This window comes from Formica exsecta, unplaced genomic scaffold, assembly GCF_003651465.1.
Source record: "Formica exsecta isolate Colony F162 unplaced genomic scaffold, ASM365146v1 scaffold465, whole genome shotgun sequence".
Lineage (NCBI taxonomy): Eukaryota > Metazoa > Arthropoda > Insecta > Hymenoptera > Formicidae > Formica > Formica exsecta.
In genome coordinates this window covers 1,051,217-1,072,570 of record NW_021851887.1, presented here as the reverse complement: position 1 = coordinate 1,072,570, position 21,354 = coordinate 1,051,217, and the positions used below count along the sequence as shown (strand labels likewise).

Below are 21,354 nucleotides of genomic sequence, written 5' to 3'. Positions count from 1 at the left end.
CTGTGCCACATAATCCAATATTGGCTGCATGACTTTCCAGTTATCCTTATTTCTTTGATATTCATTTTTATCATTTAAAGATTCTATAAACTCTTCTTCATTAGATGGCTCGTCAAAGTAAGTCTTAACTTGGGCAGTGGTTTTAGCATCTAACCAAGCAGGTCCTACACTTCCAGGAAGATAAAATCGAAAGCCTCTCGGTGTTAACAATTTCCAATTAGAATTGGTATCCCATGCGCTGTTGTCAATATCTCCTTTTTTTGTAAAACATTCATAATAACAAATACTATTTAATAGATCTATTTAAATGTGAAATATATTTGAATTTTGATAGCTTATATGAAATAAAAAAATTGGCAACTCTACAGTTAATAAAAGCAGTTTTAATATAAAGATTTCACAGCAAATATAAGATTCAATTAAGATAGCAAGAAATTATAATCAATTATGATATAATTAAGCTAGAGATTATTGTATCATTTTTTTCATGTGATTAATATCAACTCCAGCACAAATAATTCTTTAGTACAAGAATTTTTAATATGCATTTAATTACAATTAATATATATTTTTGCAAAAATATGTACAAAATCTATACTTTTTTTTTGCAGATCAATATTATTGTTTTAGAAAGACATAAGACAATAATAACTTGATTTATATAAGTAAGTTTTTAATGATCATAAGGACCTTGAAGAAAACAGATTTTAAATATGACCTTATAGGTCAATGACGTTGGCTTTTTCGTTGGTAACATTATGAAATAAAGAGATCACTCACCGTCCAAGGAATCACCATTAGACTTGACGACTTTGTGTAAGGAGATACTAGTACTTCTGTCACTGCGACGTGAATAGAGAACTCTCGGTACCAAATTAAACAGCCACGAAATACCGCGCTTTCTCCCGTTTCTTATACAGAGCATCTGGAAGTGTTGTTTTTGTTGGTTACATTCATAAATCAATCAGTTGAGAAACCATCACTTCGTACTCTCACAGATGAGCATTATCCTTTACCGTTACGAGTAACAATACATCATTAGGACGCAATTTACATAGTAAATTTAGATCACTTAATGAAAACAATATATTTGCGCACACTTGATTAAAATTATATCTATATTCTTTATTTATAATACATCGTATAGCATATCAAGGTGCGTTCGAAAATCCTACTCGTGGAACTAGCATTGAACTGTCCTGATTGGTCAATTAAACGCTGCTTTAGCCCGTAGGATTTCTGAACGCACTCTATTCGTGCCACTCGACAGGTGCTGCCATCGTCGAAAAACCGTTGAGGGAATGTACGGCGTACGGTATTCATGGAGTAAACTCGTTCTTTTTTTATTTTTTTCACGCATAATTTATTACGTATCAACATTATTCCATCAAGCATCGAGAGAACAGTAAAGATTGCTGGCCTAGGTAACTTGAAAAGTTTATTCTGTCCTTTTTTGAGAAAAATACGCCACTATTTTACGGTGCAATATTCGTAGCTAAATAATTTAATTACATGTTTTTATAATAATTTATTATTTCGATTGTTTATTAAAATATTTCGAATTTTACATATATTTTAAATAATATAGTTTTATTTAATTGCACTTCGTGTATTTATTTTCTTTTCTCTCTCGGAAAGATTAAATATATATATGTATTCTTTTTATATTAAATGCGAAAAAGTGCAACTACACGAACTTGTCTAATTATTGCGATGACTTCACTCCTTTGATATTTTGAAAATCGCAAAAGATTTCCCGATAGATTTCGCGGTCATTCGCTGAACGTGTCGCAAATGAAGGAGTCGCATTCGAATCGCTCATTGTCAGTACATCTCGCGTTATTGTTGCTATTTAAAACTAAACTTCGCGAAAAATTATCGCGAGTGTGTCTCGTCAAATATCGGCCGTTCGTCGTAATGTAGTAAATATCATGTACGTATAACCGCGATATACGCCGATATCAAGATTTCAGTATCATTTCGGTTGCACGTATCGTACCGTTATCTTCTCGCCGAAATGCAGCGAAATCAGGTGTGTATATGTATCTTCGTTTCATAACTACTTATACATAGCTGAGTCAATATTATTTATCTTATTACTGAAAATCAGACTTTTATAGTATTATATTAGCAAACTATTCTGTTAAATTTCATATCTGTAAATAATATTTTTCTCGAATTACAACAACATTTTTTATCTATTTATTATATCGTCTTCATAAATTTTTATAATTATTCTATAGTATATGAAAATGATATTTTTTATAACTAAATCTGAGTCAGTGCATGCCTATCATTGTGATGTTATCAACAATCGAGTCTTGGAATTTTTTATTTGTTTTTTTTTTAGAATGTAAATTAAGGAGCGCTATTGAAATGTCGCAAAAATCGATTATAATTAATGTTTGGTGAGAAAACTGCTCCCGAATATATTAGGCAAAATTCTTTATTGGTTACATTTTACAGTTACATCTTTTACTGGATCGTGATAATCTGAAAAAGTTTGGTATCTCGTGAAATAAAACGCCAAGCGCTGGAATTATACTGTTTGCAGTATTATAATAAGTTTTAATTTTATACGGCAAATATATATATATATAATATATACGTTTGTGTTCTTAATAAAATGACAAAATTCACATAAATATATGTTACGTTACACGCTATAATAGGGGATGTATCTCGTGCATGTGAAAGTTTGGATGTGTGTGTGTGTGTGTGTGTGTGTGTATGGACACTTCACGATCGTTTCTACGATCGAGTGTCGACGATGCCGCGGGTACGATATATATGTATATATATATGTATATGTATATATGTATATATATAAAGATCTCTATATAATACACGGGATAAAAACATCGTAAGAAACTAATACGTCGAATTATTTCTTGTCGTCAATGGAATCACGTGGACGTCCTCCACTTGGTGTATCCGCATATTAAACCTTCCGCGTTTCTCTCAAATATTCGGTAAAATATGCAATAACCGAGCATTGTCGGAATAATTTCTTTTTTCATTTCTATTGCCGAACGAATAATCGTTTCTTCATGCAATATTTTGTAAATGCGCTTGTTGTTTGCAGGCTTCGAATTCGATTCATCGTTTTAACATCGAAGACAGAAAGGACGATAGGTTTCAACAGAGCTTCCGGATGCGTCCGATTCGTGGACATCTCGACTGGATGTATATGAGAGAACGAGAAGATGGTAAGTTATAGAAAGTTACACCTAAAATGGACATGACGCATATAGGCAAAAAGAAAAATTTTAATTCATCCAAAAATAATTTTAATGCACAAAAATAATTAAGAGCATATGTATTTAAATGCAGCTTAGGAATTTTTTAAAATTAATAATAATAAACTTAGATATTAATATGTGTATATAAAATTTCTTTAGTTAAAACAAAAAAATTCTATTTTGTGGAAAAAAATCTTGTAATAGATTTATAAAACCATAAAAAATATCAGTTTTTATAAAATAATAATTTGAAATGTTTTAATAGAGTATAAAAGAGATATACATTTTTAGATATTTCAATATTTTCTCTTGAATTCTATAACAAACAAAAAATTATGCTCTTCTTTATATGATATACTATATACTACTTTTGATTTCCTCTATGTAAATTCTTTTTACATATTACATATAAATTACACTGCATGGTAAACATTGAACATTAAATAAGTGTGAACATTAATTAAGTATTTCATGATATTTGAACATTTATCAATTCGCTCGCAAATTCTATCGACGATTTCATTCGTACAATATTATAATTGATCGTGATGTTCGCCACTTTTATAATTTGTTTTATTATGTACGCCCAGAACTTTTCTCACGTATTTATCATTAACATACGACAAGGCAATATGTCCACGAATCGTTTTCAAAAGTAAATCACGGGAATGATAGGGACGGCGTGTCAATGGTTTATCGATCCCAAAAACTTTCCGACACGAAACAGTCCCTTTTAACCGCACGTCTAAAAGTCGTTTTAAGTCAGCATTTTCCAAAAAGCGGTATTTTGCTTCCCAGGGGCAAAAGCCATAGGGAAATACTCTCGGATAGCAACGACTAGTCGTGTAGAGTATAAAAAAAGTACTATGATAAGTATTTGCGTAAGTTATTTCATGAAAAAGAGAAAGTGAGATTGTTCGCGTAAATAGAAAAATTCGTGGAAAATCCGTAGAAAATTCACGAACTTTTTAATTTTTTTTTTACGAAGGAATAAAAATGTGGAACTTTGGAAATCATTGCCTTAAGCGAAAAACGACAGAATGCCGACGCCGTTTTCCCACTTTTGATCGGTATTATATTAGTTAATCACTATGTGTTGTCGGAATATTGGTATAAGTACGATACATTCATAGAAAGAGACAAGAAAATTCTCGGCCGACTCTGAGGCTGGTGTCGCATTGTTATTTTTTTTCTTTTTCTTTTTACTTCACTTACATATACAGGTACGGATATATAACATCGATTTGTGTGAAATCGCCTAATCGCTAGGCTATGGTCCGCAATGTATTCGTCAGTGCTCAGGTACGCGTCAAATATATACCAGCTTGTCTTCGTGGCATTTTGGATTGACATAAGGCACGTACCTGGCAATCAGCGTCCTAAACCTAAATCTATAGGTAATTCGTGCACGAGACGTCCCTTGCGTCTTCAATCGTCCCCTATCGGCTACGATGTTATCTCCGACTCCGCCCGAAAGCGAATCGAGCGGATTTTATGGACGTAAATTTCCGATTATTCATGCAGAACGAGGACGATGATAATTATGATAATTATACGTAATTACTGACAGCTATAAATATAATTATGCGTATGATTGAAATAGCACCTGACGGTGTTTACATTTATTACGAATAATTATAATATTTATTCCATTCTGATTATACACACACACATAGTAATTCTTTATAATTTCAATTAGTGAAAGTCTTTGTTGTATAAAATGTAATTAATGTCTATAGAGTATTATTTTATGATTATATAATATTTAAAGAAAAAGAAACACGCATACATGCATAAAATTAAAAATATATTTAGCTAATATTAAATTTTAGCTAGCCATAGTATTGAAAATCCATTATAGTTAATGCAATCGTAACAGATTTATATTAACCCTTTCAAACTAGATTATCATAAAATATTAATTTATTATGAAATTGTTATATAAAGTTTTCAATTTAATGAGAAATATTCGCTACATTCGTTGCTTTATTTCACAAAATATGAATATATAAATCATAAGATAACTTTAAATGATATTACTCGATGGAAGTAACATATAAAAAAGTAACTATAATATTAGACTATATAGAATCGTGGGTTATATATAAAATAAATCATTTCTTTATTGTTTTAAATAATTTCTCTATTATTTTTACTGAATTAAAATTATTCAATAATTATTATATCTTTTCAAAAAGAATGCTTATATTAATAATATTAATAATATTATTAATATTATAGTAGCAAAAATTAGAAAAGTTATTTTTGATTGTATAATTAGTTGATTCAGTGTGTATAAAATTATAAGCAAAATTAGAAAGATATTTGCGTTTAATTGATAAAACATCATCGTCCTACGTACGTAAAATATTTATTTCCCGAAATAAAAAGCCATGCGAAACGATATCGCGATGCAAGGGCCATCATGCGTGGCAATTATATTTTTTGTCGTCGTACCTTGATACGCAGCACTTTGCCGGGATATCCTCTGATGGAGAAGTCGATAAAAAGGATACATCGAGTACGCACACATACAATGCTCGTGCACAATTTCGCGAAAATGTGATCGTCCGCATTGCGATCGTCTTCATTAAAATCGTGCGTTTCAAGATGGACGGAAAATCATCGTTTACGATTACCTTGTTAAGTGCTTTATTTCCCAAACGCATCATTTTTTTATCCCTGTTCCTCGCCGCCAAATATATTTTTACGAATATTAAGATGGTATTTCTCATATGTTTCCATCAATTATAATAATATTAATATCATTAATGGCATAAAAATTGATTTATTATTTTGAAATTGATACTCTTTCATGCTCAACTTTATACGACGAAAACCCCTTTTCTTCATTTATAATCTCACTTTTATAATCGTCATTTATACCGACACATTTTAAGTTAAAATTGCAATCATTTAGCACTATCTATAATCTTTAATTAATAGAGAATAATAGAACAAGAATCAAACAATGAGGATTATTCTTGATTATTGTTTCTCCTACGGATTCTTACGAGTTTAAGAATTCTTTTTATTTAAAATTTACAAGGCAATCGGGCCTTTTATAAAACATTCATTACATTTCTTCTTATTAAATCTTCATTAAAATTCATACAACACCGACTGAAGATGATTTCGGGATGACATATTTTATCATGCTCATGTATTCTCATACAAAATATTGTTCAGCACTCTTGATTGAAACGAGTTGAATCACTGCGAGGCTTAAAAATAAATTGATTTAAACAAAAGAAATTAGTTTCTGCGCATTATAGGTCTTTGTCTTTACATTAATACAGAAGAAAATAAAGAAAAAAAAATATATAATCATAATTATAAATATTTGCGCTATTAAATATATATAGTATATCCTCATAAATAATTTTGAAATTTTGAAATTGCGCAATTGTAAAAAGACCCAATAAAATAATTTTAGGTATATCTAATTCGTACATTAATATATACCCTTATTTATATTTTTCACCAGTATCATCTTTTTCATCAGTACCATATTTTTTTCCTAAGTCCCTTAATTGTCTTCAGAGTGATTCAGCCCGCTTTCATCAAAAAAACTCTCATTGAAATTTTTCGATAGCTTATCGTACATCGTTACGCGATAACGATGCAACTAAAGTTACGTGTTTACACGCGTGCAGGTATGTTGATACAATGAGCATCGCTGATCCCGTAATCACTGGCAATTTAACGACGACGGTCGCGTAAATATCTCTTGGCGAATTGGCATATCTCAAGTGATATCCTAGCGTGTGCCCAAGGTCGACTTTTAACAATCAGTCATGCGCATTTTGGACATATTACTTGACTAATCGCTTACTTCGTTAAAACGTGCTCTACTTATATATTTATAAAGCCCCGCGCACCGTGGTCTCATTATCGCGCATTTTCACAAAAGTGCGATTTTCCCTTCTTCGCGGTCGTTAATAAGAGGATTTAATTCTCCTCAATTCTCCAGAAAATATTAAAAAAGAAACGTATTTGAATATTTCTACATATCTAGCACCTCTATTAATATTAAGGTTCCTCACAATTTGCTCGAGTGCTCAAGTAGAAATTATTTCAAAATTTCTTCGCTTTTTACTATGCATCAATATATATTGTCTTATCGTAAATTAATTTAAAAAGAAATTTACATGATCTTTTTTTTTTAAAACTTTTCTCTTATTAAACCAACTTTTTTTACTTAATTAACCATATTGAGAGTAAGATTCAAAATCTCTCGCATATTTCGCAGTGATATGCAACGCACGTTCCCACCCCAAAGCACCCATAATATCACGTAGATAATAAATCGCCGTTGGGGAATCGAGCGACACGCATTTAACGAATTTTCGTCGTATTCGCTGAATCGCTTCAGCGCTTCACTCATATATGCTCTTTAATTATCTTCTTTATTACACCGATCCCTTTTTTCCCGCTTAAACGCCATCTCGTAAATTCTCATACGCTATATTCTATTATTGCTTCACATTATTGTAATTTTCTCATCAATGCAATATTATAGCAAATGTTAGACAGCCATTGCATTCGATAATTTATCGCGAATATTTCATTACATTCCGGCACACTCGCATATCTCGTTTAATACACAGCTTAGTATAAACATATCAGCTCGATGGCAAGAACGGCTATCCTTCAAAGCTACTTAAAATAACGCCGACATTAAATGTTAAGCTGTGTCGGGCTTAACGCTGATATCGATTAATGACCAGGTCGGTAGTTGCGACACCATTGATGCATTTCCTATTAAAATTAGTGATAGCATTGACGAAATCCGGTGTCGAAACAAAATACGCTTAAAAGCATCGATCCATGCAGTCGTGAATTATTATGCAAAATCCCGCGAATCCGTGCTTTGAAATTTATTCCAATAGCAAATCTCCCCAAATGTATGCTTCTCTCGTTTCGAATCTGCACATTGACTTCATAGTCCCAAAAATTTATACCGTTCTATCGAATTATATAATAAGTTTCATAAGTGGAAATTGATTTAACTACATGCTTTGGTTAGGAATTTATATCACGTTACTCGATTTTTTTCGTAGATTTATGATCTAATTTAGTTGAATTTGTGCCGGCAATTATTCCAAGTTACCGTACAAAAAAAAAAAAAAAAATATAAAAATAAAAGAGTAACACATTCGCGAACGCAACGCTTTGCGTATAAGCAATCGTAATTCGATTGGAAAATTTTAAATTAACGGCAAATGCGAACTTTTCTCTCAATCGAGTCGCGATTATATTCCCGTTTTATCTGGTTGAGAAACGCGACTTATCGTTCGTTCGTCACGGAAAAGTACGACAAATCGCAGGTCAGGCGAAAATAAACTCGACTATGCAAAACCAAATATAAAAACGCATTTACGATGCGAATAAACGTGAACAGACATCAAGATAACGCGACGTAGCGTAGGAAGGAAATGTATATGTATATATCGTACGAGTTCCCTCGCATTTTATAAAAATAAGTGTGTATCGCGTGTATGTATGCGTCGTTCTCGTGCGCGGGGCTTCGAATTAATAAGGTGTACGTGCTATTTGATCCACTCACCGTCTCTTAATACACGACGATATCCCAATGGCAAATGGCAATCAATAGTTTTGGGCAATATGCCACAATTCTCTTCTCTGCTCTGCAAGAGAGAAAATGAGAGAGAGAGAGAGAGAGAGAGAGAAAGAGAACAAGAGAGAGAGAGAGAGAGAGAGAGATGTACGTACGTCCTAAATAGACAATCGGAGTTCGCTAACGAGCTATCGTGTGTCAATCGTAAATTGTACGCACACTACACGTAAGCATGTTAATATATCGCTAGCGGGTAGAAATTGAAACCGATGTTACTTTGACGAATAATTAGCTTCTCGTGCCCGCGGCAAAATACTTCTCGCATCAACTATCGCGTTTCCATTATCGCGCGTAAATACGGAAATCATTTTACTCGACTGCATACTACATCGAAAATTAAATTCATCGGGAATATTGTATTTGTTTCAACGTATTTTAATCCCCATTAGTCGGAGCAAAGATCTCGCGATCAAGAAACTCTATTTGAGTACTTTACCTTTAATCTGGCAGGATAAAATCGAGCTACGAGTTTAGATGCGAGATAAACAATTTGTCATCGTAAATTTTGACGCGCGTACATAAATTGCGAATGTAAACTTTGTAAGGACGTACATCTCTAAATTTAGTGTCAGTCGCTAGGATTTTATCAAAGATCAATGAATCAATATCTCGATCCAATCATTCTCATGACGCCCCAATTCAAATCCAACACGATTAGTTAACGTATTCGGATAAGCTTCTTGATATAGCTTATCCCTGTTAATCGATGAAGAGTAATTTATATTGATCGTTTATTTCTCTTTGTATCTTGGCAAAAAGATACTGGCATTAAGGAATTAAGGTCAGCGCGCGATTGAACAAATTCCGACGTGCGACGTGCTACGTCAGTCGGAAATCCTCACCATGTGTAAAATCCTCATATTTGCATTTTTAAACGAGTGAGATAAAAAAACGCAAAGTAAAGAATATATATTCTTATATATATGTACATACGCATGAACGTTTAAAACGCAGACTCTAAAATATTTATCTTTCTCTCTCTCTCTCTCTGTTTTAATCATAATAATGTAGAAAAGATACTTTGCATCGTAATGTAATCTTTCAAATGTGTCTTTGACATAAATATTTGATTTTAAAAATATAAAATAGTATCTTCTATTTTATACCGCTTTAAATTGCCCAGAGAGCAATTGGCGTTTTAAACCATATTTTCGACAGTGTTTCTTCTGTGCTTGAAATATAATTTTGGATATTTTGACTACCTTTTCGTGACAATATTTGCGATAAATATTTTTTGTTTGATGGTTATTGTGCTTTGCATTCTTTTTCCGATAAAAGATGTGTCATTGGGAAAAAAAACATGTCGTTGAACGATGTTGCACGATGCGTGATGAACGCCCGGCAACGATCCGATTAGTAATGAATTCCCGCGAGAGATTGCGATTATAAATATAATTAAGAATATTAATTACGATTATTACGCGACTACGAGATAAAAAGATCTCATTGCAAAGATAAAACTAGCCACTGTGGCTAAATTATGAGGAACCGGTTTAATTGATCGCCACTCTCTTGAATTCTCTCTGATATTGATGAGCGAATGGAGCAGGAAAACGAATATAAGAGTATCATCGAGTCTTTTAACTACGACGACTATTCTAGAAGAAGATCCGAGCGCGATACTACGAGCGATATATTACGCTATTATGAACTTTGCTCGAGTCACGCGAGATAACGCGCTCGTATTAAATTATTAACCCACCTTAAGCTAGCCACGCGCACCTTACTTGATATCGCCGTGGCTGTTAAATTGCTGAGAAGCCGGTAAAGGTGCATTATCACACCCCGCCATCGAAGAAGACTCTAAAGTTCACGATTCTTTTAACAAGAGAGCCTTTTAAGTATGAATCTAAACTTTTATCATCATTCGGTTCATGTTTTTTTCGATATTTTTATCGAAGATAATATTTAATAATTTTATTATAACATACTATAAATATTCTTGAATTACGGTATATATCTGTTTTTCAATAACTGATATTCAATGGAAGACATCTAAAAGCCAATCAATTTCCAAAATTAAAAAAATGAATAATATCGAGAAAGAGAGAAAGAAAGAGAGAGAGAGAGAAGATTATGCTATTTATTTAATAAACTTTATTTCCCTATTTAAATAAATGATGTTCCGACCGTTTTTACAAGCATGTCACCAACTGTTAATCTACATGTTAATATATATTGAATGAGAAACGCGCAACTTCGTGCTTAGTTCAAAATAATACCGCAGAAATTGCGTGTCTAGCTAGCCAGAAACAAGAAAGTTATCCGCGAGTTTCACGTGTCAAAAGTTACAAACGATCGTCTGCCAATTAGTGAGAGAATAAAGACGATCGACAAATTGGCCCCAAATTCCCCGGTGTCGATAGCGACATGAACATGATTTTCTTTTTCGATTATCAGTCGACCGACTTTCATAATTGTTCGGATCTAGTTGAATTAGAATTATTTCGAAAAAGTTGTTTTTGCAATGTCGTACTTGGAATACGAGAAATGTTTAAGTTCAATGTTAGGTATGACAACAATGAACTGTTAATTTTTATTTTACGTTTACATTCATCAGCTTGAAATAATTTTATCGTTTGCGGTATTTAAAAGATGGTATCGCGCGCGCTCAAAAGAAGTTTTTAATGGAAAATTTCTGCAATATCGTATTTTGAATAAACATCTATATATATAATTTGACATAATTATCTTGTATTGCATCGAAAATATGCTATTGTGAAAAGTTTCTATTTTCGGCGCCATAATTTCGTAGCGGTCAAGCTGGAAAATGGAGTAGAAGTTTGTAACGTCCGAATTTCTCGCAACTGCTGCCCACAAATATTCAGGTCGCTTTTTCAAGAATAAGTATAACTGATAATAATAGTTTTCAATTTGGTAATGCGTGGTGATCTCTCGGGATGCACTTTAGAATTTCGCATTCTTCGTTTTTCTATAAGAAATCTGTAGAAGTATCCTTTACGGAAAGGTACACTTTCCATCCACTTTTATTCGGTTAAATTTGATCTTTCTTCTTAATCACTTACACAAACAAACAAAAAAATTTTATAAAGAAAGTTTCGAAAATATATTAAAATTTAATTAATACAAATATAAATCTGAATATTTTAAATAATGATATCAAACTATAATACCAGCAAGTAATGCATGATGAATACAAGTAAGTAATGAAGAGAAGAGAGAAAAATATATTACATAAATTCTTAACATCATCTCTACATATTTTGTGATTGTGATAATTAGATAATTAAATGCTGTAAATAAATTTAATAAATTTAGATAATGCTATATTACCTATTATCTAAACATGTTTATATAATCGTTTTTGATATTACAAAGAGAAGCAATATTAAAACTTTCCACAGTGTTCTAATACGCTTAATCAGAAACATACAAAATTGTTTTTTCAAAACTTTTTTCATTATATCATGATTTTTTGCATTATATTTATATTATAATTATTTGTATTATAAAGTTTATTTTTCCAGGCGTTTTCGTTACGTCCATTAATAGTTTGTTATTTCTGAACTGTGATGCGTATATGCACGATATAAAAGTATGTAATAATTTCCAGTAGTCGTAATTGCATTTAGTTATCGCAAAAAAAATATTATCATTAAAGAGATATTAGGTATATATTTAATGTGGAGAATAGCGATGTGAAAAAATATGTTAAAAAAATATGTTTCGTTTTATATTGCACATTTTATCATTCGTAGAGTAACAAACTATGCAGTACAAAAATAAAATTTATAAAAGCTAAAAATCCAATAGAAGTATAGAAAGATATAACACGTAACAAATTTACTCCATAGATACCAAAAATCCATTGTTTTCCATATCGCAATAACAATTCAAGTTATGTTTTATAAGAAAAACAATCTAAATCGAAATTATATTTCTGAACACGATGTGCCACTTGATTTCTCTCTCATAATAAACCTGCGACGTCAAGCCAATCCAATGATTTTATTCCGTTGTATTCTTTTGTAAACATTTTTCTGCTAGTCATTTTCAGTAGAAGTTTTAAGCTTTTGTGTTGTGTTAGCGTACGCGTATGTCTACGTGCATAGAATTAAAGCGCTCGGAGAAAAGGAGAGGCAAAGAGAGAAACAAGGATAAGGGTAGAAAGAAATCGAATTCAGAATAATATACTGTAAATGGAAAGAGCTGAAGGGAGCGCACACATACATACACACAACACACGTAGAGATCGAGTAGTCACAAGATTGTAAAATGGAGCATAATCATGCAGTTGCGAGAATTTCAACGTAACGGATTACGTGACATGCGACATATATGCAGCTCGGTGACTAGGCGCGCCTTATATCTTCGTGTAATTTAGCTAATTAAAGTGGGCAACGACGCCAGAGGATTTACGCGAAATGCAGAAAAAAGTAATAACTGTACTATTTCGCAGGTTGTTTTTCACATTGCGTATATTTGCCTGAACCATAGGTATCAGTCATAAAACAGAAAAATTAATTAACAATTTTTTATATCTTTTTTTATCTGTCAAAATATCAGTGTCTCGTTTCAATTATATAATATCAAATCTTTTATTTTTTTATATAACACACAAGCTGTAATATCAATCACGCGATCTTATCTTTATCTAATGAATTTAAACTTTTACGGTCTCTGAAGTTTAATTTTTTCATATAATGTAAATTTAAGATGTGTAATAGAGAAAAAATAAGTGTGAAAATCTGAAATTTCTGAAATTGAGAAAAAATTCGCCATCTTAAATATGTCTTATGTAATGTATATCGGTGGTTCGAAATTTAACATCTCTCATACGAGCCGTCATTCACATACACACGCGACGCTAATGGAACTGATGATATCCGTGTGAGTCTTCCGTTGGAAGATTTCTCGTTTTCGAATCCGGTTCGCGAACACATATTCAACGTAGGGCGAACTTTTCCTGCGCTAACGTTCCGCGCAGTGAGTTCCGAGGTGAATCGGTCGACCGAGCATCGAGATCGTTAGGAAATTAATTGCTTGTCGCAAGAGACGACCTTTTGCGGCGGCAAATTCGATTCGCCAGCTGACGTCGTCGTGTTACTTTTGTATTTTTTGCTGATATCAGGACTCTTTAATTCAGGGAACGGCAATCGCGATGTGTGGTCGGGCGGACCTTATCTTTCGCGTATTTCACGATGCGTAAACGTTGCATCGTTCAACCATATCCGACAGAGCATTTTCGCATCTCGCGATCGATCACTTAATATACCGAGAAAATGATATATCGTGAGATTTAAATCCTTACGTTATGAAAATATAATAAAAGAACGCGTTTTTGATGCGAAATCAATTTTTTCAAATAACGAATCTTGCGCTCATATTTGTTATTAAATATAAGATATTCTCATTCGCCGGATTTGTCAAAAGACTAAAAGATTTCCGGCTATATGACATATAGATCAACGTTTATATTAATCGTTGCGTTTGATCTCATCCCTTAAATTGCCTTGATAACGATTTATGACCTTTATTAGAAGCAAATCTTTGCGGATCTGTAACTCTGGTTAGAATTGGATTCGTTTTATCTTATATATGCTAATTCCTTTGACCCAAATACACGATGATCAGAGATATGCTCAATTTTCCTTTAAAGCTGTGCCGGTCGTTAACCGATAAAGAAGAATTGTAAGAGGTACTTCAATATCTTGAACTAACAATAAGTAAAAAATAGCTTGCAATACAATAAATATAAAATAGAATTATTCCGAAATAAATGATCGTATCTTTTTAAATAGAATAGAATAAAAATTTTAAAAATAACTGCTAAAATTGTGAGAAAGTTTAAAATATAATTGCTAATGTTTCTCTCTAATAAATTCAAATAGAGAGCAATAATTTCAATATTCAACTACAGCATTCTATTAACTACGCAACTATATTGTACATTGTAGTAATTCTTATAGATTATACTACAAAATTGTAAATATGCAGGAGATTTACAAACCTTACGTATAGTATTTAAAAGATATAAAAATGAAATATCTATTATATTTTTTATTCTCTCTCCAATATGCTACAACATAGATTAAAAACATAATAAATTAAATGTATAGATAAGAATTTTTTTATGCATTCCAGCAATAAAAAAGCGTAAGATTATATAGACTCATATATTCACGGTGATATTGCGCGAGGAGTCACGACACGTTCAACTTTTAAATTAAAGAACAATTCAAAGTTATATATCAAAGCAAAGAAAATCTACTTTTAAATTAAATTAAAAAAGAAGAAATAAGAGATAGATCGGAAATTTGAGATTTAAAATATATAGTTTGGCAAGTCAATGCAGGATGTCTCTATTTTTGCAAAAGAAATTAAAACCATATCTTTTAACATACGAAGGTGAGGGAAGGCAATTAAGAGCCAGCGCGATAATTAGTGCGCAAATTTTATTATAATTAAATTATATTAACATAACAAAGTAGCGCGATAGACTTAATAATAAAAAGCGTACGTTTCATATTTTCTAAATTTCAAATTTCCGATTCATTATTAAGTCTTTTATTTCTTCTTCTTTAGTTTAATCTAAGAGTAAATTTTTTCTGTGCTTTGAATTGTTCTTCAATTTAAAAGTTGAATGTGTGATTACTCGCGCAATATCGCCGTATTATCAGCGAAAAAGATTTGAGAATCACTGCTACGGCGATAGATAAGGAACCGCAATGGGAAGCTATCTCTCTATCCGTATTGCTATCTATTCCGGAATTTGTCTACATCGGATTTCAGTCAAGATTGTTGAGCGCGAAAAGGTCAACAAACCATTGCTAACACAATCGGCGACTTCTGTCGAGTTTTGTAAATGTGCAAGCAGTGCAAAGCAATGCCGTACCAGCGTACCTTTACTTATTGTTAGCGAATTTTTCTTATATTGCACAGCTTCTTTGTCGCTTGCATTTACGCTGCGACAAAGAAAACCATCATCGATTATGGCGTTCCGTCGAGCGGACGCGATAAGAATCGATGCGATTTCCTTCCCGTAATAATCTCGGGGTTATGCGCGACCGATAACGAATCCGTCCGTAGTAATCTACGATGATTGCTGCCTTCGGTGTCGCCTTTCACTTTACTTTACGGGTATTTTATTTTACGACTTTCTCTTTCGCGAACGTACTCTTCGCGGTAATGACGCTCCCGCAGAATATGCGCTTAGAACACAATCCCCTGTGGCCTATATTTACATTTTACGGTAATCACAAAAATTGTACACTTACCAGACTTCGGTATTAGGGGCGTTTTCTCACTGGCGCTTGGAGTTTATAACAGCTGTGAAAAGTTCAATAAAAGAGAGAAAGAGAGAGAGAGAAAGAGAGAGATCAATTTCCTTCAAAAATCTGATTAAATCACAAAAATGAAAGAAAATCTAAGTTGACGGGTGTAGTTTTCAGCGCGTATTTAGGACGTAATGGAAATGTCACGATATAATACAAAATAAAATATCCTAATCGGGATTTCCTGTTAATACTCTTAAAGTCATGAGAAGAAAATAAAAATTGTTTTTCTAGATTAGTCATTTCAATAATCGGATTCTGCACGTGCTTCGTCTCACAGAAGCAACAAAAGTTTACCTCATCCACAGAGGGCTCACAACATACGACGTCGTGAAACGCGGCCGGAAAGGTCGCTACAAAGCGATACGCACGTGTCTCCTCTTCTCCCGCGAAGTCGGGAATATCGAGCGGTCAATACTTGTCCTCTTCTTCGTCAAGGATCGGCCTCGTTGACCCCCCTCGTACTCGAAGACAATTTCGAAGCGTAAGACGTTTCAATGGAAGTCTGTTGCAACTCGCCAGACTTGCTAGATTATTCTTCTGAATCGAAGCGATCGATCCTCGAGTTTTATAGAACGTGAAGATTCTCGCAACTTTTCGACTTGCTATCGCGTGCCCAGACTTTGTCGATCAAATTGCGCACTTTCAGGCTGGTGCTGGTCCGACTGCCGCGGTACTTTTTAGGCGAGTTGTTCTCCGAACACGAACCCAGCGGAGACTTGCTGCGATTTTTCCGTGATCTTTTCCGAAACATTTCTCTGGTCCTCTCGGGGTTCTCTAGCTTCAGACGAATTTGCGTGAGCAGGCCGACTAGCAGCTCGTCGACGTTATGATTGATGCCGACGGATGTCTCGATGAACTTGCAATCGTAAGACGTCGCCATGGATTTACCCTCTGTAACGGCAGAATCGATTAATTCGAGATGACATCGCGCACTCCGAAAATTTTACGGGCGCGCGATTTATCTCAATTTTTAATTAGTACGTAAAAAATCCTTCAGAGTTATCGTGCATTCTTATCATTTTCGAATAGGTATAAATATATTGAATCAAAATATCAACGTAATCTCTAATATAGTTTATCTCCAGAATATTATGTACTATATTATATACTTTCTAAAAAATTAAAACATGAATTTGTATGACAGTAGCCCTACCTTGTAATATAGTATATGTGGCTTTAAGATCAATTAAAGAGAGCGAGAATTATTTTCATTATTTTTCCAATACATGTTCAGTAAATTATTTCTAACATAACTAAATATAAGACTCCAATTTTGGGAGAAAATGTTCAAGGAGAGATAAGCCACGTATACAATTAGTGTCACGTTTCATTGAAATCATTTATTACAAAGTTAAAGAGGATGAATGCTAATTCTCGACTATTCTTCTCTCTCTTTCTTTTGCAAATATAAATTGCATATATAAATATAAATGTGTACAATATATATGTATATATAATATAACAATATATAATAAATTATGATTTATTATAGAAATAAAGCTTAATTACGAGGAAGATGCTAATTTAAACATGTTTAATCGTACAGAAACGATATATTTTATGCACCGACGCGTTCGCCAGAGGGTTTAAATGGCTTTCCTTCGCTCCGCTACCCTCAGAGAATTTGCATCAAGGCATAGCAAGATGCTGCGTCGGTACATTTAGATACATACATTGCGTTATCTGCGATCGCCTTATCAGCGTTTCACGTTAAATGCCACCTCAATGATAGATAGACTCCTCGTTTGTTGAATACACGTACGAATTTCCATTCTCGCGTGTCCTCGCAAACCATCCGAACAAACGATGTCGCGAGGGGAACGTCGATTATCGGGGTCAGACTGAGAAAAAATGCCGTACCTTCGGTCGATACCAGTCGACTGCGAACCAGGTCGACCTTGTTCCCTACGAGAATGACCGCCCTCGCGGACATGTGATCGCTCCTCCATAAAGATTGGAGAACCTCTTCGGCGACGCGCACTGACGCGCGATCAGTTGTAGAATAAACAACGCAGTACGCGTGCGGCTCGTACGTCGCGATGCAATTCTCTGCCTGCAAGCATTAATAATGACAGAGGTATTAATACTAAATAATAACCGCCTATCGAGTCTGGCAATCTCCGATTTATGAAGCTCATTAATTGATCATTATATATACAATACAAACGTTTCATATCGGTAATCTTTGAATAAATCTCACATAAAATTGAATATATATCCAAAATGACATTTTAGTTGTATTATGTTTCTTGTATAATAGAAAAGTAATTTTATAATCTTATTTTGATTTTAAAGTATTTAGTTAAGATTTTAGTTAAAGTATACATATTTGAAGAGATAAAACAAAATATTTATTATTTTGTAATATAAATAAATAAATATATATATCTTTTTTTGTTTACATACATATTTTCTTTTATTGTACGAAGTTTTAAAATCTCTCTATCGTTTATTTGTTATTGTATTTAGTTTCAAAGTATAAGATATACATCTTTGTAAGAAATGTATTCTTTCGAAATATTTCAGGCGTTTTTTCCATTGAATTTCTTCAAATCCGATAAGAGCTCACATGCATTATATTTTTCATTAATCCTTCCGTTATATAATAGATGAAAGAATGTTTTTTTCATTTTTTTTTTAATTCAACGAGATTTTTTTTGGCTAGATTTATTATAAAGAAGCGCATTTCTTTTATATAAATATTATAAAAGAAAACTTCTATATAGAAATATTATATAAAAGCAAGCTTGAAAAGTTTGCTATTGTGCTACAGGCGAAACTTCTACAAAAGGAATATATACAGATTCATTGTAACGTGTTTATAGTTATGATAAAGTATGAAACAAAAATCGAAAAATATTGTGAAAAGTTAAAATCTGCTTTGTATTATAAAACTGTGATTTAATATTTCCGAATATTTTAAATCTCGGTGTTCTTATTGTTAATAACGATAAATTGAAAGATAAAAATGTTCTTATAAATCATTGCGTAAAATGTACATATATATATTCAATTGAAATCAATTAGACCAAGAAAAAAATTAAAGGGAAGGGATCGGAAAAGGCAGTTCGTTATTCATTACAGATATTGAGTAACTCGATACCTTGAAGCTTGGCAGATTGATTTTTCGCAATCAATACGTAAATAAAGTTAATTCTTTAATTTTATATTTATTATATTCTCTGTTCGAAAATATTAGCTTTTATACTTTTCAGTTTTTACTAGAGAGTCAATATAATTAGTTGACTTTTAATTAAGATATTGAAAAAAATATTTATTTTAAATAAATATTATTCTGCATTATTTCTGAGAAAGCGCGTAATTATTGATGCGTAAATTACATCGTTTTTTTTTTTAAATTCAGGATCATTAGGACACTATTACGGTGCCATAAGTAAGACCAAATGGTTTAAAAAGCGATATCTATTTCTTCATTTAAAATTTTTTTCTTTTTTAAAGCGCAATTGAATTTTGCCGGCCATCATTGTCTGCTCGAGTGGCGCAAAAGTTCCTGGAATGTATAATTGCAATCGCAGCATAATTGCGACACCCACTCAGAATGTTATAGGCTATAAATAATAATCTCCGGGCAATATTTTTCGCCGATATATTCTATAATTGGTGTTTGTAACGAAGTCCAGCTAAAACGAGATTCAGAAACGGAAGAGAGACCAGCTTTAAATTACTGTAAGGGACATAAATTTTATTTCCATAGAGCTTTGCAAAAGCAAAATCGAGAATAATATTCAGATTAATTTGGAACGATTATCTTGGCTATCTAAATTTGCCTTAGTAATTTGCCATATCTCTTTCTAGCTTAAATATCGGTTTAATGTAAACAGAGACAAAAAAGTGACGTAACGTTTATCTAAACCTTTCTTCTTGTATAAACGCAAACGACGTTCGCTGGAATATTTAATTTAAAATATTTATAAAAATATTTTTAAACAATTCATAAAATAATGATCATAAAATATACATGAGAATATGAAATTCTTTCGCAGACATGTTGAAAATATAAATAAATCCAATTGCTCTCTTTTTTTTTTATTAGCAAAAATAGAAGTCCGGCATGTGTTCGACTAAGGAGGTTAATCGGGGTTAGCGCTAAACCACATTAACGCAGCCAACCGTTAAAGGTTAAGATCGCAACGAGAGCGGGTTCTGCGATTTTTCGAACGATTATACGAAAGAATTATCTTGAACCGTATCAAAGGCGCGGCGCGTCTCGTGGTATCGAATATATCTACGGGATCGACCGCTTTTAACGGTCGAACGCGCGGTATGGCTCGATGCTCGTCAATGACTCGGAGCACGCCTGATTGAACGAAGGCAGGAGAGAAAGAGGAACGCTTCGTTACACCCTCAGGTCCTTTTTCTTACCCCTCTGAGATTCACGTGGCAGAGCTCGCAGTTAGCTCGTCACGCGATAACTCTTACTTGGCCGGTTACACACAGACCGCAAATCGGACTGTCACGCCGCATTTGGATGCCAGACGGCGACCACAAGCTTAGATAACATTGCTCTAAATGGAAGTTTTCGCACAACGTACCCGCGCCGTTAACGTGAAAAGTAATGTGGGTCAAGCTAATCGTGACACTGGTTTTAAAAAAGGAACATCTTGAAAATTTTTAATTCAACTTGTTTTCTCCCTCCTATATATTTAATCGGTATGGCTCGATGCTCGTCAATGACTCGGAGCACGCCTGATTGAACGAAGGCAGGAGAGAAAGAGGAACGCTTCGTTACACCCTCAGGTCCTTTTTCTTACCCCTCTGAGATTCACGTGGCAGAGCTCGCAGTTAGCTCGTCACGCGATAACTCTTACTTGGCCGGTTACACACAGACCGCAAATCGGACTGTCACGCCGCATTTGGATGCCAGACGGCGACCACAAGCTTAGATAACATTGCTCTAAATGGAAGTTTTCGCACAACGTACCCGCGCCGTTAACGTGAAAAGTAATGTGGGTCAAGCTAATCGTGACACTGGTTTTAAAAAAGGAACATCTTGAAAATTTTTAATTCAACTTGTTTTCTCCCTCCTATATATTTAATTTGTCTTAATATTTCTGCATATTTTATGGTTATTATAAAACATTTGAAGATATATATTATATGATTATTTAATCTTAAAGATTATTTTTATTAAGTATCATCCTTTTACAGTTAT

General features: G+C 33.2%; 2 protein-coding genes across 4 annotated transcripts in view; both read right to left on the bottom strand.

Moving 5' to 3' along the window:
- LOC115241053 (methylmalonic aciduria and homocystinuria type D homolog, mitochondrial-like) overlaps positions 1-1,171 on the bottom strand; it is a 3,595-nt gene extending 2,424 nt beyond the window's left edge. Inside the window, exons 1-3 of one of the 2 annotated variants that reach the window (XM_029816576.1) lie at positions 1,017-1,171; positions 781-925; positions 3-254 (exon numbers count right to left, since the gene is read on the bottom strand). In XM_029816576.1, the coding sequence (XP_029672436.1) occupies positions 3-254; positions 781-925 (397 nt within the window). In that variant the 5' untranslated portion in view covers positions 1,017-1,171. Of the gene's footprint in view, positions 255-780 lie in introns of both variants that reach the window. The other variant, XM_029816575.1, reaches the window with a different exon arrangement.
- A 2,436-nt stretch (positions 1,172-3,607) lies between these two features.
- Positions 3,608-21,354, bottom strand: part of LOC115241035 — a 34,960-nt gene continuing 17,213 nt past the window's right edge. For both annotated transcript variants that reach the window (XM_029816542.1, XM_029816543.1), the window contains exons 9-10: positions 18,042-18,234; positions 3,608-17,072 (exon numbers count right to left, since the gene is read on the bottom strand). In XM_029816542.1, coding sequence (XP_029672402.1) covers positions 16,747-17,072; positions 18,042-18,234 — 519 coding nt within the window. In that variant the 3' untranslated portion in view covers positions 3,608-16,746. The remainder of the gene's footprint in view (positions 17,073-18,041; positions 18,235-21,354) is intronic.